The 24,144-nt window shown below is 35.9% G+C and overlaps 1 protein-coding gene across 3 annotated transcripts in view; it reads right to left on the reverse strand.

Moving 5' to 3' along the window:
* The window catches only part of CTNNA3 (catenin alpha 3), a 1,807,132-nt gene that overhangs the window by 1,555,055 nt on the left and 227,933 nt on the right, over positions 1-24,144 (reverse strand). For all 3 annotated transcript variants that reach the window (XM_058696469.1, XM_058696467.1, XM_058696468.1), the window contains one exon: positions 10,196-10,315. In XM_058696469.1, the coding sequence (XP_058552452.1) occupies positions 10,196-10,315 (120 nt within the window). The remainder of the gene's footprint in view (positions 1-10,195; positions 10,316-24,144) is intronic.

A 24,144-nucleotide genomic window follows, 5' to 3' on the forward strand; every position in this document is an offset into this window, starting at 1 on the left:
CAGCACCACACTTGGAAAACCAGCCACAGGTCAGCTGTTGATGCTGTATGGATGCAGCCACAGATCATTACCTACCTAATTGTGTATATATCTAATAGGTTCATACAGCTCTTTTGGAACAAAGGTTTTATAATGGAGTAAATGATAAATACTTAACTATGGTACAACCAGATGCTATAATAACATGAGTAGCATTTATATAGAGAATATTAACATGTATGAATGCTGTATTTTACAACAAAGAAAAAAGGTAGATTCATAAAAATACAGTTAAGGAGAAGAATGCAGTGTATATTATAGGTTGATTGTAGCATCTTGCTAAAATCCCATAAGTGATACTAAAAATATTAAGCATAATATAGTTAATAATATGGTCAATGAAAACAAATTCAGCTATTTGTTTTCAATAGGAGAAAGAAAAGCTACTTGCAATGTAAAAATTCAAAGATATCCCATCTAAATTGTAATATGACTCTGAAGAACATTAACTATATTAATTTCTATGTTTTTTTTAATTTCAAACCAGAGTGTATGGAAGAAATCCTATGTATACATATACCCTTGTAAATTACTGATAAGGATGTGGAACAAACCAGCCATGTTGCTCCATCTTCTGGTGGTATCTCCCCTTACCTAGATGTATATCAGCATGTGTTTCTACTGCTGTCACATTTGCAGAATGAGGAAAAAAAAAAATGAAAGCTGATTAGCCTCCTCCTAAATAGAAACCTTGCAACTGTCCAAATACGGTATTTTAGAGAGCAAAAACTGAGTATGCTTTTAAAAAAATAAAGAAATAAACTGAATTTCTCATTACATATTAAATTAGCCCTCAGGCAATCAACCCCTAACAAACAAACAACTTAACATCTACAAAAGGCTGCATGATTGGTGTGTGCATGTTTAAAGCTCTGCTGTCAGCAAAACTGTTGGCCTCATCTTAGCAGCATCAACACTTTCTTTGAATTTCAGCCAGTAGTGCTTTAGGCGCACTCCCAGCACTACGATTAACACAGAGAGCTATAGCTGTAGCAGTAATCTTTTTGCCTGACAAGGATGCAGTTAACAGTCAATGCGATGTTTTCTGATTGTGCACACAGGTACAGAGGTACAACTTAGATACACAAATTTAAGAATATGTTTGAGATTATCATTTTCATCATGTCTTACTATAGTAAGTACTTAAGCTTGCTATTCTCGAACAAATGCTGCTAACACCAGCTGGTCTCATGGTCAGTTTGGCCAACTCACAGTGGACACTGCAGGGCTAAAATACTACATTCTTACTCTTCTTCAGCTCCTTGTACCTTAGACGCAACTGCTCTCATATTCAATCTATTCTTTCACTAGGGGCAAAGATGTACAAATAACAACTTCTACAACTGCTGAAATACATAACCTACAAAAACACAGTATTTATGTACACAAGCATGTCCCTTCACGTGACAGAGAAACACAAAAATAGCTATAAATTTTATGATAAAGGATACAATACTAAGGATGGCAAAAACTTCTATGTCCTACACATAGACAAAAACCTTACCACTGTATCATCACTCAGCCCAAAATATTTACTAAGTACTCACTATATTCCAGGGATTGTACTAGGCTTCTGTAATACAACTGGAAATAATTCTCCTGCAATTTATCATCTACACTCCCTTTATACTCAGAATGTGGTCCAGGAGTCAGCAGCATCTGTATCACTGAGGAATTTGTTTGACTCTCCCGTCTTACTCTAAACCTACTGAATCAAAATGCATGTTTTAACAAAACTCCCCACATGATCTGTATACATAATAAAATTTGGGAAGAACTGGTTTAGAGGGCATTCGCTTGGAGGACACAGGATCTAGAAACTGTCGAAGATAAAAATTCTTATGCAATAAAAGAACAAAATGATGTTTTCTGTATTATTTGTGTATCCATGTACTGAAGTGATTGAACTAGATGATGCTTCTAATTTCTACCTCTTCTAAAATACTGTAATATCTTTTCTTTTAAAATACTGTAATATCTTTTCTTTTAAAATAAGAATGGCACTACTGAATGATTTGCATTTACAGGCATCTCAATGTCTAACAGTGTACACGTAAATTTAGATGTTAAAAGTATCTATATTCAGCACCCATATCTATATTCAGTATACAAACCAAAGATACTGAAGGATCAATACACAACTGGCTGACTTATCCTAAAGGACTCACAAAAGGACCAAAGAAAATGTCATTTCCTATTATTGTCCCTATGCTGCCATTAGCAAAGTGTATAGCCTTGTACAGGGTATCTCCATGAGGAGATGAGGGCCAGAGTTTAGGTTCTTTGATTCTTTTATACCTTATTTGCTTTGCATCATAGGCCACCACAGCTCATAATCTTAGGAGTGAAAATTTATCCTCTCTGCACATGCAGATCATTTTCAAGCTACAAAACAGACTAGGGAAGATATCTCTTCAGAGTTAACTCTTAGAACTTTAATTCCTCATCAATAACCAACTTTTATTGATAATCTTATGGACTCAGGTATATCAATATAAAACATGCACAAATAAGTGCCATATTGATGCAAACACTAAAGTTTTTTAGCCTCCTGAAATTCCTATCAGCATTGTAAATTTTGAAAACAACCCATAACAAAGCATTAACTATTTCAATAAGCATTCCCCACTATAAAGTAGCTATAAGCTGCCCATGAGGCAAACTACCATAGTAAACAACCTTGTAAAAAATTAATAAATCTTCTCTGGTGCATGAAAATCAGCTAATATATGCTTGATTCAACAGCTTTCTACCTAAGCGCCACCAATAAACTGAACCCCAGAGACAACAGATGGAAATAGAATAGCAAACTTTAGAATTTAAAAGGTGTCTCTATATTTGTACTTTACTAATTAACTAGAAGATACCTACTTGTCATGACTATTAACTATCTCCAATGTAGAAATCAAATTTTAGAAGGAGAACCAATATATAATACGATTATTTGTTTTTAAATAAAGGATAAGGTTCTTACATAAAAATCCATAAGGTTTTTTAACTTCAGACTATAACTATAGGAAAAGAAATCACCCTATAAAGATCTGCAGTTTATGAAGTCATGAAAATGATTAGATGGCTATTGCAATAAGCTAGAAATTAGGAAATGTGAATATTAATTCTGGATCTGTTACTGACTTGGAATGACCTTGAATGATGCATCCAACCTTCTTCTCTCTCTGTACCAGAAAACTGAAGAATAAATGTAATGCCATGTGTTTTTTTTATGAGACAAACTGTACATCTGAATAAAAATGGAATTGCATATAGAGTGGATAGAACAAAACACGTTGGGGTTGATTCAAACTTTCATGTAACGTGATCTTACAATCTTACAAACTTACACAATCTTACAACATTTTTAATACTTGTGCAATGAATTTTTAATAATCTCTGAAATGCTTTGGGATCTTCAGAAACAGTTTTATAAATGGCATAAACAATCATTTTACTTGATTGGGCAAATAAGAGACAGAATACCATCTAAGATAGACATGAATATTTTAATGTAGCAGTCTTTGGTTGACTTATTCTTAAAAGGAATAATTCAATCAGAACTCTTTCAAGAGAGTTGGATTAATTACAGAACAAGGAAAGGATGGATATTCTCTCAATTGAGCTATTAACATATTTCATCCAGCAAAAGCCACTGAAGTGAATCTACTGCTTCTAGAACTATTGTTCTAGAAGCCTAACACCTCCTGTTAATGCTCATTCAGCCTCCAATTACACTCTTCCTTAGACTGAATCTGAATAATCCCAAAAGCATAGGTACTTTATTTTTAAAAGTTTTAAGTAAAATGTATTTAGGAAAATATATTTTAAGTAAAGTATATTTAAGTAAAATACACTTCCATTTTAGTGTTAAGGTAATGCAAAGTTAGTTCTACATTATACTGTCCTTACAGATAAGCAACTCCTAGTGCAACATCATTGTATATCCCCCTATCCTAGATGATCCATAACATTTGTATTGCCGTAAGTCTTTACGTTGTTGAAGACTATTACTGCATTCATCAATTTCCTCTTCTCTATATGCTATAGTACTACAACAACAAGCCTAACACTATTCAGTTTTGTTTTGCTACGCATTGATTTCAGAGGAGCCCTACATTGTTGTCTTGTGTCCTCAGAGTTCTTGAATTCCAAGGTAAGCCTACAATTATTCTCTACATGGTCTATCATTATCCATCTAGAATTTTATTTTTCAATGCAAGGATATTAGCCTACAGTTATTCTTACTAAATAAGTTTTATCTAATTTATTTCTATCTTTCCTCATTGATAAGGGATCATTTTAAATGCAATTTTTATCCTACAAAGTATTATGTACCTTCTGGTTTTGAAGTTATCTGAAGGGATTAACTTACTCAGTTCAGTAAAAGAAAAAAGCAGTGGTTCATTCCTGAACATCATCACTAAAGAGAAAACAATATTGTGCTGAACAATACCACCTGGAACCACAAGGGAAGTTTAGGTGCATAGGATGTAACTACGACTACATTGGGATTTAGCCAGAACATTGGGTCTACAACCTTCCACCACAGATTGTCATAGCACAAACTCAGGACCTTAATTTTACTGCCCAAGAGATACTACCACAAAAACACAGTAGAGGCAAATAATGCAACTTTTTTCTCAATAGGTATCAGCAGTTTTTGTTGTTGTTGTTGTTTTGTCACACAGATCTCTAGCCCCTATATCACATATGTCCAGAAACATTCTATCTGATATGTTCAGAGCAGTGCTGGACCTTATATGCAGTACAAAAATATACAGAATAGAGAGCACATTGTTATGGAATGTGCTCAACAAACCATTATTGAAGATGGCTTATGAGAATAATACAAAACAAAATTATAACTATCACTTGTACTAACCACATGCCAGGCACGGTGCTAAGTCCTTTATATACTGATTCCTTTATGTATTTTAAAGGATTTAAAGCATTTATATATATACTTTATACTTCATATATTGTTTTCTTAAAATAGGCTATAAGTTAGGTATTACTTTCCTAACATTTTAAAAAAGAACTGTGGTGCCCAAGATGGTACAGAGTAGTCTAACCAGATTTGGCTGACTACAAAGCCATACTCTAACTGGCACTACATGGATCTTCAATAAATATATAATCAATCAGATGCTAAATTGGATGACATGGATAAAAAGCTAAGAATGGCAAAGAAGGAAGAATTTACATATTGACTAGAAGTCAAGGAATGAAGTGTCATGAAGGAGGCTAGACTTCAGTTTTGCTTTAAAGAATGATTAGCAGTTAAATAAGCAAATGGAAATACCAGATACTCTAAATACCAAGTTTTATAAACCTTATGAAAAGGGCAGAAGGCAAGAATAACATGGCATGATTAGGGAGATCAGGGGTATGTGATGTGTTCTGACATGGATGTGTATCTGAAGCACAATATTTTAATTTTATATATTTTCACATCAATATGTAAATGTGCTTTAGTCTACATAACATCCAACTCAATAATGTCTAATTTATACCAAAGGACTTCAGAAGCCTCTGGAAAGGGGATGTGTCTCATAATGCTTTTATAAATATTAAGGGTAGAAAAAGAGAGGAAGGAATTAAATTAGAGTACAGATAATCAAACTTTATTTTATTCCACAAAAACAAAACCCCAAGGAAATCTCTTGATTTATAACCTCTCAAATTAATATATAATCTGGGCTCCATATAATAACTGAAGCTTACCATTACCATTCTCTATGTAACATTAACCAGGAAGATAAAAACCAAATAGTCCAAGCAGATAACCTCCAAGATTGCATCTCCAGATAATAAAAACTGAAAAAGTCTCCAGACTCTCAGGTTAATCTTGCCTTGTCATCTAGTTACTTCTGGCTGATTCAAACTAAAAAACCCATCACCTCATCTATCAGGGCCTCCTCTCACCTCTTCCAACCAAAGCTATTTTCAACATTAGTCTTTTTGACAGTAGGAAAATGTAGAGATGCTTGTGCCCCAACTTAAAATGTAGCCTAAGGAATAGTTGAAGTATAAGCACTAACTCTTAAAGAAAAAAGAAAGGAAAGGAAAGGAAAGGAAAGGAAAGGAAAGGAAAGGAAAGGAAAGGAAAGGAAAGGGGAAAGGGAAAGGGAAAGGGAAAGGGAAAGGGAAAGGGAAAGGGAAAGGGAAAGGGAAAGAAAAAGGAAAAGGAAAGGAAATAGCTAAGGTCACACCTAGAGGAGAGAAGGTACAGTAACTCCAAAAAATAAAGGTAAAAGATGAGAGCAAAGTACTCCAGGGATCCCTCTGGCCCAGGGAAAGAAATCTCTCAAAATGATGTTAAAATATCATAGAAAGGGACAAGAAATAAAATCTAATGAATGAGTCCAAGAAAATATTTGTAATCAATTCACTGGTCATCCATAATTCATAATTAAGGTAATATTAACATTTTGTGCCTGTTTAAAGAAGTGGATGGAAAATGAAATATGTTAGGAGAAAAACTAAATAAATAAGGCAAGGGACAATCTGTCAATCTTCCACATCCAGGAAGTCAAAGGGTAAATGCCTTTCTGAATTTTAAAAGTAGAGTAAGACACATCAATTTTAATTGCCTGGATTCTGAGGCCAAAACTTTGGGCATGCTTCCTTGTTTAAAATAACAACAGCACCAACAAGTATTTATTGAGCATTTGCCATGGGTCAGATACTGTTGTGAGCACTGTAGAGAATACAGCATTGAAGGTGACAGACGAGGCTCTGTCCTTATGGAGCTTATGTGCTGTCACAAAAAGGAATGATAAATATGGTTAGACCAGGGAACAAAGCATGACTAATTCTCTGGTAAAAAGAATCCTGCCTTATAAGGCAGAATCTTTCTTGCTGAATTGCAATTTTACAGAGACCTGAATCTTTTCCAGTAGGAGAAACTTACTTATATGGGTTTAATAGGTTTGGAGGCCTTTTAAGGTGCAGGATTGGAGATAAAAGGCAAATCCTGTCAAGTCAGAGAAGAGTTGATCTTCTGACTCTTCCAACCCTGCCCGTCCTAATTCACAATTCATCTGTGACTTTGGTACAGAACTTGGTTAATACAACAAATTTCTAGAAAGCTCTGCTACATTTGGAAGCAAAATGGGAAGTAAAATCTGTCTTCACTATTCTCTGCCATCTTCTTCATTTGCTACGTCTTCTTGTATTCCTGTCTTTTTCTCTCCCTTTTTTCTATTTTAAGATTTTTTAAATTCTTCAAAGAATCAATGTTTTCATTTATGATAATATTTTCCCAGGTCTTATTCTTAATATCCCTTCACAGAGACAGGCTGGGGAGTGGGGGGTTGGGTGATCAATTAAATCAAGAGTTCTAGGGACATAGTGTAAAACCAAGTACAGTTTAATTTCCCTCACTTGAGCCCTCTTATCATATCCCTACAAGTCCCCTTCCCTCTTTACCATCACTCTTTGGTTCCTGACTTTCTTTCTACTCTATCCTCCTCTTTCTCCTTCCCTCCAATTCCCCTCCCATCTTTTCTGGGTAGGAAAAAAATGATCACTGATAGGGAGAGGTGGAGTTGAATAATACAAAAGGATTGACAGTGTGATGTGCATGCAGTTAAATTTTGTCCCTTTGAGTTTAAAACACTGCCTTGTGTGAATAAATTTCACTAGAACCATGGTTACTAGACATAACACTCAGAAGATTGTGAAGATAAAGTTTGATGCATTTTCTTAGCTGTCTAAAGATATTCTTCCAAAAATCCTTTTGTGTTTTTGTATATATTGAACAATTTGCATGAGAGAAAGAGAGGCAGAGAGAGAAGTGTTTTGCCTGTTTTGCCTCCTACCAGGTAAGGTACTCCACTCTCAAAGGTCTCTTTATGCCCTGGGTCTGGTATCCCTAAAATTATCTTCATATTGCATATCTAGACCTCCTCACTTTCCTACCCCAGCCTGGCTCCCTGCAGGGATACTGGGAATAAGACTCCACCCAGGTGTGGAGTCCGACAGATTTAGATTTGAAGCCCAGTTTTATGTCTTATTAGCCCAGTGACCTTAGGCAAGTTACTTAACTCTCTTAACAATTTTCTTGCCTTAAAATAGTGCTCATAAAACCATCCCCATTATATTGTTATCAACATTTCAGTATCTAATCCATATAGGTATTAATCACCATATGTGATACATAATTGCCATTTAATAGTATATATGTGTGTGTGTGTGTGTATATACATATATATATACACACACATATATTTACACCCCATGTGCCCATATGTTACTCATACACACATGCAATTTACTTACCTGTCCTCAAGGCCATCCTGTCAGAGTTCTGCCCTCCTGCCCTTGAAGCATTAGCATTTTTCCAAATTCACAATTAGCTAATGCAAGAATATAATCAATGAAAATGTGCTAATAAGAAAGAATAAGAGAAGAGGGCAGTGACTACTGCCTGCCAACTCAAATATCCCTCAGTGGTAAAATATGGCTCTTGGAAAACAAAACTGTACTAAAAAATGCATAGGCCAGAGCAGTGACTTATGATGTGAATTTTAAGTAGCATCATATGGGAGATTCCTGTAGTAGTTCTCTGTAACTGTGACTGCTTCTGTACATGTGCTAATATGTAAGCCCTCACTAATTTTAAAATAAATAAAACTTCAATGGATATTGTGTCCTTTTCATATAAATTAAATGTATGCATAGATACTCCATTTACCCCAGAACATTCTACAAAACAAATACACCTTCTCAGGAATACAGGGCAATGGGAAGGCTAAATGTCCATGCAATGTCAGTGATAGAGCAAACCCAGAACACAATTCTCTTTTCAAGTCAATATTTCTAGACCATACTGTGGTGACTCCATAAGGTGTAACTAATAAGTCATACAGAGAAAGATGGATACCATATGTTTTCACTCTTATGTGGATCCTGAGAAACTTAACAGAAGACCATGGGGGAGGGGAAGGGAAAAAAAAAGAGAGGGAGGGAGCGAAACCATAAGAGACTCTTAAAAACTGAGAATAAACTGAGGGTTGGTGAGGATGGGAGGGAGGGGAAAGTGGGTGATGGGCATTGAGGAGGGCACCTGTTGGGATGAGCACTGGGTGTTGTATGGAAACCAATTTGACAATAAATTTCATGTTAATAAATAAATAAATATAAAAAATAATAAATAAATAAATAAATAAATAAATAAATACCCAGCTTTGAAAACTCCATCCAAAAGATCCAAAATTTGTGAATTGGGCAATGGCAAGAGAGTTGCACCTTTTGCCACACTAACAGAAAAGACTCTTAAGTAATGGACTCGGTGCCTGCCCATACGAGTCAGCCACTTAGTCATTTTTCTAGACGCTATCCATCACTGAGCACATTGCCGAATTTCATGCAACCTAATTTAAACGTCTATCTGGCTGTTCTGATTGGAATAAACAATCAAAGTAAAAGCTTGACAACTCTGACACCTAGTGGCTGGGAAGAAACTGGTGACGATCAGCTTGAGAAAATTAGCTAGCTAATTACTGCAGCAGTATCTTGCAAACACACAGAACTTAATGATAATTAATACATTTTTTTAGTACTAATTCTAAAAGCAATTTTATAAAAGTCTATTTTGGCTCTATATTTATTTGGAGTTCTATAAAAGGAGGCTGAAAGACTTGCATTTGTAAAGTATATTTTCCTGTTCAAATTTACACAGCAAAATTTCACTAATCTTCAGAGATCAAACAAGAAAACTATTCATACGTTGACATATTCATGATCCTTTCCCTTAATTTTGTATGTATATCTACATCCTTTTCCTGGTCATCAGGTGATTTTTCTCCTCAAGTATCCCCCTGTCAAATATAAAAGCCATGTGGCCAAGCCATCACAGAGGTTTCCTATATGCCACTGAGGCATCCTGAATCAAAGGGTAGCTATATCTTCACAAACCAGCAGGAGTTTTCTTTAAGAGAGGTATATGGACACATGTGGAACCCCCCAAACTGCACATCTAAAAGCAAGGACCACAATGAATCTGTATGAACACGGCAGGTCAGCACAGCACAGCACAACCTATTTCTGCCCTAAACATTAGAAGGTAAGTTTCCCCAGATCCACTTAAAACTGACAGGCAGGATGGTAGGAAGCTAAAGTGTTCATCTCCTCCACCAAGGAAAGTTCTGACTCCTACCTGCTGACGTTTGAAGGCTAAATAATCCAGATTTTCCAGCTCCTTCCCAAGCTTCTGGTAGGTTTTCTGGAGGTCAGATTTATTGGAAACGTTTTTAAGAGACTCAAATGTTCTTTGAAACTGAAATTGAAAACAAAAGTAAATCATTAGGATAGCAGCACATTTTCCTCGAATGCCTAACTAGCTAAAACAGGGAAAGAGTCAACACCGAGTCTCAGGTTCCCTCATTCATAATAGATAACAAATACTAATTGCCTTTCAATGAAATTTAAGAAAGACTGATTATAAAGGATTAGAAGCTGTATCATAAGAACAACGAACATTATTGCATGAATGGGAAGCGTGTTTAGTCCTCATTCCAACAAAAGAGCATACTGCATTTTCAAAAAATGGGTGCCTGGGTGGCTCAGTCAGTTAAGTGACTGACTCTTGATCTCAGCTCAGGTCTTGATTTCGGGGTCATGAGTTCAAACCCCACACTGGACTCTGCGCTGGGTATGAAGCCTACTTGAAAAAAAAAAAAAAAAGGAAACCTGTTTTAGCATACACCACTACTTCTAAAGAAAAAAACTGCAATGAATATATGATTTTATATCATAATGAGGAAGTATTAAAAGGGCTCTCACATTCCAATCATGGAAACAAATTCATGTAAAGGTAGCCACTTGCCTCTACAGACATATCTATGCAAAATAAGTACCCTACAAACTTCAACCAGGAAGATCTCTCAGATCTTATATTTTGAGAAGGAAAGAAAACTAACATTTTGGCAATGGAAGCATACGTAGCATGTTCAGCAAACATTTATTCATTTCTGCTCTATAATGCAGATGAGTTATAAAATCATTTCTGCTGAATCAGAACACTTCTCTTCATTTTTGAGTCAGTTACTAGATAAACACAAAGGAGACAAATTGCAGTGGATCATAGAATATTGTTCTGCTGCTAATAATTAATTAAGCAAAGGGAGCTCACAAGAAATTCAATTCTTGATTTATTTTAGTAAATTAGAACATACTTTGGAAGATTAGTGATTTAAAATGTCAAGTAATGTCACTTACAATGACATTTACATTTGCTCTCTCTTCATGCCATTCATTTCCCATATTCTCACTGTGTGCCTTTAGATAGACTCCTGCAGAGAGAGACTTCACCATCTTAAACACACCAGAAGTCCACTGTGACTATGATGCTGTGAGACAGGCTAGTAAGATTTTATAGAGTATTATTAAGTTTCCAGGGAAATTACTTGACCCTTACTATTCAAACTCTATGGAGTAAGTCATATTATAACGGCATTCTACTGAATTAAATCCTCAATTTCACGAAAGCAACAAAGTGACAGAGGAAAAAGAAATGAGAAATAACAGTGCTAAGCTTCCACAGCTCTACAGTAAATTAAATTCAAGAAATAATCTTTTAGAACCTACTATGCACAAGGTACTATGAATATAAAACACATTTCCTGCCCTAAAGGAATTTACAGACTACCAAGGAAACTAGACATGAAACTCAGAAGTGGGAAAGGCACTGACATTTACTGTGGGCCCACTCAGTGCCAGGTACTTGATGCCTCCCAGCTGAATCCTCACAGGATTTCCTATTTCTCTCCCCATTCTACAAGTGAGTAAACTGTTACTCAGAAAATATAAACTGGGTTTTTACGACAATATTTGTGCTTATTCTACTATACCATTAACTCCAACACAAGGCAATCCAGTAAAGAGAGTACAAAAACAAAGGGATAAAAGCAACATGTTGTAAAACAGAAAAAAAAATCTTTATATTAATTGAGGGATCAGGCTGGGTAGAAGACACGAAGAGATCTGAATTGAGTTCCAAATGGCAGGAGAGTTCTCAGAGCCTTAAATGGGAACAAATTCTACCCATCAGTTTAAACATAGCCAAAGTCTGCTCCTTTTCCCCATTTTATAGCAAACATAATTTTGATGTAATTTTAATGACCTTTATATTAACTCTCTCTCATGTTGCACGATCATTCCTGTGCCTTGCCCATTTCTTGGTCCCTTCTCGCTATGTTCAAGTCAAAATACTAGATCTAACATTCTAAATGATTTAAATAATTTCACTTATAATTAATATAAACTGTTTTACCAATCATTCTGTTTAATTCTAAGCACTTTATTTTCCCTAAAAAAATATTAGCTCTACTTCTCAAATATTTCTTCTTCACATTTATTTCTGTGAACTGTATATAGCTACAAGTAGGAACTTTAGGGTAAACACATTTGTAAGTCTTCAAAATAAAAAATAAAAAATAAAAAACATGAAAATCAAGCAATGTGTTCATGGCCAAAGAAAAAATGGAGAAAATCCAGCAATAACACATCACCACAAAATGTTTTTTCTGAAAGATCAGAGTTTGTGTGAAATGGAGATTTTTAAGTTTGACCTTTCATTATCAAGACTTACACTCTCCATTTATTGATACTAAATAGCTCAAAGCAAACTATGATGATTCATTTATTTAAGTAGATTTTTCCCATACAACAACAAATAATTGTCAAGGAGAGGTCATGCAATATCTATTGTGTACTTTAGGTTAGATCCCTAGTAAGCACACCCCGTCTCTCTCTGTCTATTTATATTTAAAGATGCTAAAGAGTAAAAGCAATAATTTTGCTTTGCAGATAAAGCTGACATAAAAAGATATTAAAAATAAGACAATGATTAAAGTGAGGCTTACATTTTACTTAAAAAAATCAGATGTTGACCTTATTTGAGGATTTTTCATTCCAACAGGTCACTATGCTTGATCACTGAAATAGACCTCTTGAGATTTTCTCAATGTGTTGCAGTTTCATTATGTTGACTATGTCTCAAAATAAATGATCTCTCACTTGAAGATAAGTTGGGAAAGGAAGCACAACTAATTGAAGAGATTTTAACATTCCTAGATTTTACCTGTTCAAACTTTTGAGTGGAAATTTAAAACAAGCAAAGAAGTCCCAAATAATTTGTTGGACATTAAATTTATCCTGTTAATATTTTTACCTTACTATAAACAAAATTCAAACTTAAAAAGAAAAAGCCCAATGAATAAATCTGACCCATGAACACGCCTAGGAATGTTTTAAAACTGCCGAAAGAGAATATCAAGATGGTCTCTGAACTGAGAAATAAATGCAAATTCTGTCCTATTTGACAACCTTATCAAATATCACAAGACAGACAAGACAAAAATGAGAAGATGCAAACATTATCCCAAAATCTGCCATTAAAGTAAGCACTCTAAACACTCCCACAGTGTTTTCTCATCAAATTCTTTTCTGTTCAGATTTTGGTTCAAGATGGCAATGTAGGAAGATCCTGAATTCACATCCTCCCACAGACACACTGAAGCTACAGCTATATATGTAACAATTTTCTCTGAAAAAACCTAAAAACTGGCAGAGCAACTGCTTCACATCAAGCAAATGAAATGTAAACCACATCAAAACAGGTAGGAAAAGCTAAGGCACAAACTCACCATAAACCCTATCCCTATCACGGCAACCAACATTTGGGAGGAAACTCAAAACCCACAGCTATCCCTGAATATTATAGGATTTGTATGCCACTTTAGGCATGCCAATATTTAAGACCAACACCTAAAACAAGTGGCTTTGAAGACCAATAAGGCTCATGTTCACAAGATCCACAGAGCCACTGGCAAACTGAGAAATGGCTCTTAAAAAGCTGCATGCAGATTCATCCACCAAGAGCCCAGCACAGAAGCTGCCCTTGAAAAGCATCCCAACCTTACATGAAAAAGACTCACTTACTAATTTTATTTTATTTTTTTAACTTAATTCCAGTATAGTTAACATACACTATTATATTAATTTCAGGAAGACAATATAGTGATTCAACAATTCTATACCCTACTCACTGCTCATCAGTGCACATACGTGTACTCTTAATCCCCCTCACCTATTTCACCCATTCCCTCCCCCCCTTTAGTAACCATCAGTTTATTCTTTATAGATAAGAGTCCATTTTTGGTTTGTCTTTTTTCCTTTGTTTGATTGGGTTATTTTTTTTTTAAGTTTTTATTTGAATTCCAGTTAGTTAACATAGAGTGTAATATTAGTTTCAAGTGTACAATATAGTTATCCAACAATTCCATACAATACCCAGTGCTCATCACAAGTGCACTCCTTAATCCCCATCACCTATTTAACCCATGGCCTAATTCACCTCCTTTCTGGTAACCATCAGTTTGTTTTCTATAACTAAGACTCCATGTCTTGGTTTGCCTCTCTTTTTTTTCTTTCCCTGTGCTCATTTTTTTTGTTTCTTAAATTCCACATAAGAGTGAAATCATACGATATTTGTCTTTCTCTGACTTGTTCCATGTAGCATAATACTGTATAGCTCCATCCATGTCATTGCAAATGACAAAAATTTCATTCTTTTTTAGATGTCTGAGTAATATTCCGCTGTATATATGCACCCCTTCTTTACCATTCATCAGCCAGTGGACATGGGGGCTGTTTCCATAATTTGGCTATTGTAGATAATGCTGCTATAAACTTTGGGATGCATGTACCCCTTTGAATTAGTGTTTTTGTATTTGGGGGTAAATACCTTCTAGTGCAAATGCTGGATTGTAGTTCTATTTTTTTTAACTTTTTGAAGAGCATCCATACTATTTTCTAGAGTGGCTGTACCAGTTTGCATTCAAACCAACAGTGCAGGAGGTTCCCTTTTCCCCACAGTCTCCCCAACACTATTGATTTTTGTATTGTTGATTTTAGCCATTGTGACAGGTGGAAGGTGATAATTCACTATAGTTTTGATTAGTATTTCCCTGATCATGAGTGATGTTGAGCATCTTTTCATGTGTTTTTTAGTCATCTATCTTCTTTGGAAAAATGTCTATTCATGACTTCTGTCCATTTTTTAATTGGATCATTTATCTTTGGGGTGTTGAGTTTTAGAAGTTCTTTATACATTTTGGATACTAATCCTTTCTCAGAGATATCATTTGTAAGTATCTTCTCCTGTTCCATATGTTGCCTTTTAGTTTTCCTTCCTACACTGTGCAGAAGCTTTTTATTTTGAAGTCCTAACAGTTTATTTTTGCTTTTGTTTCCCTTGCCTCAGGAGACAATTATAAAGAAGTTGCTATGGCCAATGTCAAAGAAGTTACTGCCTATGTTCTGGGATCTTTATGGTTTCAGGTCTCACGTATAGGTCTTTAATCCATTTTGAGTTTATTTTTGTGTATAATGTAAGAAAGTCATCCATTTACATTCTTTTGCATGTTGCTGTTTAGTTTCCCAGCACCATTTGTTAAAGAGACATTCATTTACCCATTGGATACTCTTTCCCACTTTGTCAAAGATTAATTGACCATATAGTTGTGGGTTCATTTCTGAGTTTTCTATTCTATTGATCTATGTGTCTATTTTTGTGCCAGTACCATATTGTTTTGAGCACTACAGATCTGTAATATAACTTGAAGTCCAGACTCATGATGCTTCCAGCTTTGCTTTTCTTTTTCAAGGTTGCTTTGGCTATTCAGGGTTTTTTGTGGTTCCCTACAAATTTTAGGATTGTTAATTCTAGCTCTGTGAAAAATGCAGTTGGTGTTTTGATAGGGATTGCATTAAGTGTGTAGATTGCTTTGGGTAGTACAGACATTTTAACAATATTTGTTTTTCCAAACCATGAGCACGGATTGGAATATTTTCCACTTGTTTCTGTCAACGTCAATATCATGCATCCATGTTTTATAGTTTTCAGAGTATAGGTCTTTCGTCTCTTTGGTTAAGTTTATTCCCAGGTATATTATAATCTTTGGTGCAACTGTGAAGAGGATTGCTTTCTTTTTTTTTAATATTTTTTAGATTTAATTATTTTTGAGAGAGAGAATGCACAAGTAGGGGAGGGGCAGAGAGAAAGACACAGAATGAGAAGCCGGCTCCAGGCCCTGCACTATCAGTGCAGAGCCCAATGTGGGGCTCAAACGCATAAACTGTGAGATCATGACCTGAGCCGAAGTCAGATGCTGAACCAACTATGCCACCCAGGCGCCCCAAGAGGATTGCCTTCTTAATGACCCTTTCTGTTGCTTTGTTATTAGTATAAAAAGGTACAAGAGATTTCTGTACTTTAATTTTGTGTCCTGAAACCTACTGAATTTATTAGTTCATATCATCAGCAAATTGTGAAAGTTTTGCTTCTTCTCTACCAATCTGTATGCCTTTTATTCCTTCCTCTTGTCTGAATGGTATGACTAGGACTCCAGCATTATGTTAAATAATAGTGGTGACAGTGGACATCCTTGTCTTCTTCCTGACTACAGAGGAAAAGCTCTAGTTTTTCACTATTGTGTATGATGTTAGCTGTGGGTCTTTCATATAAGGTCTTTATTATATTGAGGTATGTTCCCTCTAATCCTACTTTGTTGAGGCTTCTTATAATGAATGGATGTTGTACTTTGTCAAACACTTTTTCTGCATCTATAGAAATGATCATAAGATTTTTATCACTTGTTTTATTGATGTGATGCATCACATTCATTAACATGCAAATACTGAACAACGTTGTAGCCCAGAAATAAATCCTACTTAATTGTGGTGAATCATTTTTTAATGTATTGTTAGACTCAGTTTGCTAATATTTTGTTGAGGATTTTTGCATCTATATTCAACAATGATTATAGTCTGTAATTCTCTTTTTCTATAGTGTCTTAACCTGGTTTTGGTATCAGGGTAAGGCTGGCTTCATACAATGAGTTATGAAGTTTTCCTTCCCCTTCTATTTTTTAAAATAGATTGAGGAGAATAGGTATTAGTACTTCTTTAAATATTTAGTAGAATTCACCTGTGAAGTTCTCTGGCCCTGGACTTTCATTTGCTGAGAGTTTTTTGATTACTGATTCAATTTCATTGCTGGTAAGTAATTGGTCTGCTCAAATTTTTTCTATTTCTTCCTGTTTTAGTTTTGAGAGGTTATATGTTTCCAGGAATTTATCCATTTCTTCTAGATTGTCTAGTTTGTTACCATATAATTTTCACAATATTCTCTTACAATCTTTTGTATCTCTGGGGTGTTGGTTGTTATTTCTCCCCTTTCATTTCAGATTTTATCTATTTGAATCTCTCTCTCTCTCTCTCTCTCTCTCTCTCTCTCTCTCTGATGGGTCTGGCTAAAGGTTTATTGATTTTGTTGATGTTTTCAAATAATCTGCTCCTGGTTTCATTCATCTGTTCTACTGGTTTTTTAGTTTCTATATCATTTATTTCTGCTCTAATCTTTCTTATTTCCTTTCTTCTACTGGTTTTAGGTTGTGTTTGTTGTTCTTTTTCTAGTTCCTTTAGATGTAAGGTTAAGTTTTTTATTTGGGATTTTTCTTGCTTCTTGAAGTAAGCAAGAAAGTTTATTGCAATAAATTTCCCTTTTAGAAGTGTTTTTGCTGCATCCCAAACATTTTGGGCCATTGTGTTTTCATTTTTTCTCGATGTATTTTTTTTTATTTCCTCTTTCATTTCTTAATTGACCCATTTGCTGTTTAGTAGAATGTTACTTAACCTTCATGTATTTGTGCTCTTTCCAGATTTTTTCTTGTGGTCCATTTCTAGAGTCCCAGCATTGTGGTCAGAACAGATGTGTAGTAGGACTTCAATCTTTGTACATTTCTGGGGCTTGTTTTGTGGTCTAATATTGATCTGTTCCAAAGAATGTTCCATGTGCACTTGAAAAGAATGTATATTCTACTGTTTTAGAATTCTATTTATAATTCTACTGTTTAAATCCATCTGGCCCAGTGTGTCATCAAAGCCACTGTTTCCTTGTTGATTTTTCTGCTTAGGTGATATGTCCATTGATGTAAGTGGGGTGTTAAAGTTCCCTACAATTATTATATTACTATTTATTATTTCCATTATGGTTGTTATTAACTATTTTATGTATTTGGATTCTCTCATGTTGGATGCGTAAATATTTGTAATTGTTATATCTTCTTGTTGGATTGTCCCCTTTATGATTATAGTGTCCTTTGTCTCTTGTTATAATCTTTGATTAAAATCTATTTTGTCCTATTGAAGTATTGCAACCCTGGCATTTTCATTTCCATTTGAATGATACTTGCTTCTACATCACTTCACTGTCAACCCACATGTGTCTTTAGGTCTGAAATAAGTCTCTTGTAGGCAGCATAAAGGTTGATCTTGTGTTTTATCCATTCCATTACCCTATGTCTTTTTGTTAGAACTAAGTTTAGCCCATTTACATTCAAAGTAATTATTTATAGGTATGCACTTTTTGCCATTTTTAAACTTGATTTATGGTTGTTTATGTAATTCTTTGTTCCTTTTTTCTTTTGCTCTCTTCTCATTCTTTCGTAATATACTTGGATTCCTTTCTCTTAATTCTTTGCACATCTATTATCGGTTTTTGATTTATGGTTACCATTAGGTTTGCATATAACATCTTCTGCATATAGCAGTCTATGCTCACTTAAGTTTGAAGCCATTCTATACTCTCCTCACCACATTTTAAGTATATGGTGTCATGCTTTACTTTTTTTTTATTTTATGAGTCCCTTGACTTATTTTTACAGTTATACTTATTTTTACAGTGTTTATGCTTCCTACTTTTCTTACTCTTACTTCTGGTCTTTCCTTTCCAGAGAGTCCCCTTTCACATTTCTTGAATGTCTGGTTTAGTGGTCATGAGCCTCTTTAGTTTTTGTTTCTCTAAGAAACTATTTATCTTTCTTCTATTCTGAATGATAGACTTACTGGCTAGAGTATTCTTGGGTGTATATTTCTTTCTTTTCAGCATTTGGAACATGTCATTCCACTCCCTTCAGGCCTGCAGTTTCTGCTGAAAAATCCCTTGTATATAATTGTTTTCTTTTCTATTGCTGCTTTTGAAATTCTCTCCTTATCACTATTGTCATTTTAATTACTATGGGTCTTAGGGTAATGTCCTTGGATTGTTTTTGTTGGGGGATCATTGTGCCTCCTGGACCTCAGTATCTATTTCTTTTGCCAAATTTGGGGAGTTTTTTAACTATTACTTCTTCAAATAATTTTTTTGCCCTTTTTTCTCTCTCTCTTCTCCTTCTGGGATCCCTATAATGCAAATGTTATTACACTTCATGATGCCACTGAGTTCCCCAAGTCATTCTCGTTTTGTTTGTTTGTTTTTTCCTCTCACCTGCTTAGCTTCTTTTCCATTACTCTGTCCTCCAGGTTGCTGATCAGTTCTTCTGCTTCCTCTGGTCTACTATTTATTCTATTATATTTTTAATTTCACTTACTGAGTTCATCATCCCTGATCAGTTATTTTTTATGTTTTCTATCTCTTTGATAAGGGTTTCAGAGAAGTCTTCCACTCATCTCTCAACTCCAGTATCTTTATGATCATTATTTAAATTCTCTATCAGGCATATTTCACTTAGGTCTCTTGCTATGATTCTGTCCTGTTATTTCATTTGGGATACTGGTTTTGGGCTTTATTTGATGTTCCTTTTCCAGCACCTTTAGGTTTAAGATTAGTTTGTGTATTTGACTTTTCTTGTTTTTGTTTGTTTGTTTGTTTGTTTGTTTGTTTGTTTGTTTTTTAGAGTGTGTGTGCATGAGCAGGGGAAGGGTAGAGACAGGGGGAGAGAGAATCTTAAGTAGGCTCCATGCCCAGAAAGGAGCCCAACATGAGGCTCAATATCATGACCATGAGATCATAACCTGAGCCAAAATCAAGAGCTGAATGCTTAAATGACTAAGCCACCCAATTGCCTGAAACTTTGTTTGCTTCTTCATAAAGGCCTGTATTGCTATATACTTCCCTCTTAGGACCAGCTTTACTTCATCCAAAAGGTTTGGGCTGCCATATTTTCACTTTTATTTGCTTCCTTTTTGTTTTAATTTCTTCTTTAATTTTCTGGTTAACTAATTCATGCTTTAGTAAGATGTTCTTTAACCTCTATGATTGGAAGACCTTCCAAGTTATTTCTTGTGGTTGACTTCAAGTTTCATAGCTTTATGGTCTGAAAATATACATTGTATAATCTCAATCTTTTTGTATGGCTTAGGCCTGATTTGTGACCCAGTGTGTGATCTATTCTGGAGAATGTTCCATATGCACATGAAAAGAATGTGTATTCTGCTGCTTTAGGATGAAATATTCTGAATATAATTGTTAAGTCCATCTGGTATGGTGTGTCATTCAAAGCCATTGTTTCTTTCTGATTTTCTGCTTAGATGATCTGTCCATTGTTGTAAGTGGGATGTTAAAGTCCCCTACTGTTATTGTATCAATGAATTTCTTTATGCTTCTTATTAATTGATTTATATATTTGGGTGCTTTCAAGTTGGGGCCATATTTATAACTGTTAGATCTTCTTGTTGGATAGACCCCTTTATTATGATATAGTGCCCTTCTTCATCTTATACCACAGTCATTGGTTTAAAATCTAGTTTGTCTAAATATGGCTACTCTGGCTTTCTTTTGATGTCCATTGGCATGATAATTTGTTCTCCACTCCATCACTTTCAATTTGGAGGTGTCTTTGGGTGTAAAATGAGTCTCTTATAAGCAGCATATCAATGGTTTTTGTTTTTTTAATCTAATTTGATACTCTATGTCTTTTGACTGGAGTATTTAGTCCATTTGCATTCAGAGTAATTGTGATAGATATTAATTTAGTGCCATTGTATTACCTGTAAAGTCACTATTCCAGTAGACTGTCTCTGTTGTTTTCTAGTCTTTGTTCTTTTGTCTCTCTTTCCCACTCAAATGGTCCCCTTTAATAATTCTTGCAGAGCTTGTTTATGGCCATGAACTACTTAGCTTTTGCTTGTCTTGGAAACTCTTTTTCTCTCTTTCTATTCTAAATGACAGTTTTGCTGGATAAAGAATTCTTGGCTGCATATTCTTCCCATTTAGCATGTTGAATATATCATGCCACTACCTTCTGGCCTGCCCAATTTCTATGAACAGGTGTGCTGCTAACTTTATGTGTCTACCCTTGTAAGTTAAGGATCTTTTGTCCTCAGCTGCTTTCAGAATCTCTCTTTGTCTTTTGGAAGTTTCCCTAGGCAAACTTGTCTTGCACATGATATGTCTTGGTGTTGACCTGTTTTTGTTGATTTTTAGGGGAGCTCTCTGTGCCTCTTGGACTTGAATTCCTGTTTCCTTCCCTAGATTAAGGAAGTTATCAGCTAGAATTTATTCAAATAAACCTTCTGCCCCTTTTTGCTGCCCTTCCTCTTGAACACATATGATATACATTATTGCACTTTACAGAATCTCTGATTTCCCTAATTCTATATTCATGATCTAATAATTTCATTTCCTTCTTCTTTTCAACTTCACTATTTTCCATAATTTTATCTTCTTTATCACCTATTTGTTCCTCTGCATCTTCCATTCTCATGATTACAACCAGTCAGTTTTGCATTTCAGTTACAACATTTTTATTTCAGCCTGACTAGTTTTTAGGTCTTTTATCTCTGCATCAAGGGTTGCTCTGGTGTCTTCTATTCTTTTTTCAAGGCCAGCTAGTTAATCCTCATGACTGTTGTTCTAAATTCTTGTACGGACATACTGCTTGTATCTGTTTTGATCAGATATCTGGCTGTGGTTTCTTCTTGATCTTTCCTTTGGGAAAAATTCCTCCATCTTGTCATTTTGTCTAGGTTTCTGTCTTTTGTGTGTTATGACAACTTGTTATGTTTCCTGCTCCTGAGAGTAATGCTATATTAGGAAGGGGTCATACACTGTCCAGGGCCTGGGGCTTCAAGGAAGGGTTTCTAGTATATGCTGTGCACTCTGCTGTTGTAATTTGGCTGCTTTTTCCCACAGGCTATCCTCTGCAGAGTTCCTTTTTGCTTGCAGTGGGAGTACTTAGATCTTTAACTAGGTGTGTTTTGATTTGTTTGTTAGAATATGCCTATTTAAAAAAAAAAAAAAAAGCTTGATCCAAAAAAAAAAGTTGATCTGAAAAAAACATGAAAAGGAAACGAAAAACAAACAAATGAAGAGAAACTATAAGCCTGATTTTTAAAAAAGAAAGAAAGAGAGGAGGAAAGATGGCAGAACAGCATGGAAGCTTTTTGTGTAACTTACATCCATGAAATACAGCCAGACCAACAGTAAACCATCCTACACACCTAGAAAACTTATTGGAAGATTAACGCAACAATCTGCACAACCTGAACCACAGAATTCAGCAGGTACACAGCACGGAGAGCTGAACTTGGGGAGCAAGAAGCCGCGAAAGGTAGGGAACTGCTTTTGTGAGTGGAGAGAGGACTGAGACTGGAGAGGTGGGGAGAATACGGGAAAAGCACCCCTCCCCAAAAGCAGCTGGAGAGAAAGTGGAAACTTGGAAATAGCCGCAGGGACTAAACTAAAAAGGGAGAAAGGAGAAAGGAGAGAGTTTAAATTCCATTAAGACTGTAAACAAGGAGAGCACAAAAGCTGCAACTCCGCAGCTCGATACCTGGCAGTGCTCTGGTGGGACAGGCGAATCCCCAGGAACAGAGTGGGGGCCGGGAGGTTCTCGGGCCACACGGGAAAAACCAGTTCCACTGCTGGAAGGACATTTGGTAGAGGCTGTTGAACCCACCTGGTCCCAGCAGACCCCAGAAAATGGCCACATTCGCTGGTTCTGGAACAAGGTCATTAAGGGTGAAGCCTGGTACCAGATGTGTGTTGTGATTTTCCATAATCCCTGAAATGCTGCTGCTACACTATCTCGCGTACTTTTTCTGGGATGGGCTGGCACCTGGCTGCAGTCTCGGGGCATCGGCAACAGCAGGGTCCAGCGGGCATTCCTAGGTGCAGCCGACATTCAGCCATTGCTCATTCGGCAATTGCTCAGTGAGACCCTCCTGCAGAGAGGTGGAATGGGTCAAAGCCTCAGTCCTTCAGAAGTAAGGGGCTGGGGAAAACAGCCACATCTGAGACAAAACTCAGGAGAGAGGTACTGCCTAGGGCCTGATCATGGAGAGTAAAAAAGCGGGAGAAGACAAGAGCTGAAGGACGCTGAGCCGGGAGAACAGACTGGGTGGCTGGGTGGCGCCAATTTCACCGCTCCCGCACATGCCTATACGCACCTATGAGCACCGCAACACTCCACCCCATTAGGCTAGCAGCTCCATCTAGTGGACAGTGGAGCTGCTAAACTGAGCCCTGCCCAATTGGGCCAACTTCGCTCTTCAAGTACAGAAGTCTCACCATTGGCTTAATTTATGGACTATAAAGAGCTACACAGACTGACTTCTAGGGGAAAACAAAGCAATTTCAGTCCTACTTCAATCTGTTAGCAGGTTCATCTATTCATTTTCTTTCTTTCTTGTTTCTTATTTTTCTCTTTTACAATACCTGGACCACTTTCTTATACCATACACAAAAATAAACTCAAAATGGATGAAAAACCTAAATGTAAGATAGGAAGCCATCAAAATCCTCGAGGAGAAAGCAGGCAAAAACCACTTTGATCTTGGCCACAGCAATTTCTTACTCAACATGTCTCTGGAGGCAAGGGAAACAAAAGCAAAAATGAACTACTGGGACCTCATCAAAATAAAAAGCTTCTGCACAGCAAAGGAAACAATCAACAAAACTAAAAGGCAACCGACAGAATGGGAGAAGATATTTGCAAATGACATATCAGATAAAGGATTAGCATCCAAAATCTATAAAGAACTTATCAAACTCAATACCCAAAAACCAAATAATCCAGTGAAGAAATGGGCAAAAGAAATGAATAGACATTTCTCCAAGGAAGACATCCAAATGGCCAACTAACACATGAAAAAATGCTCAACATCACTCATCATCAGGGAAATACAAATCAAAAGCACAATGAGATACAACCTTATACCTGTCAGAATGGTTAACATTAACAACTCAGGAAATAACAGATGTTGGCAAGGATGCGGAGAGAGAGGATCTCTTTTGCATTGTTGGTGGGAATGCAAGCTGGT

The sequence above is a fragment of the Neofelis nebulosa genome, chromosome 13, assembly GCF_028018385.1.
Source record: "Neofelis nebulosa isolate mNeoNeb1 chromosome 13, mNeoNeb1.pri, whole genome shotgun sequence".
Taxonomy (NCBI): domain Eukaryota; kingdom Metazoa; phylum Chordata; class Mammalia; order Carnivora; family Felidae; genus Neofelis; species Neofelis nebulosa.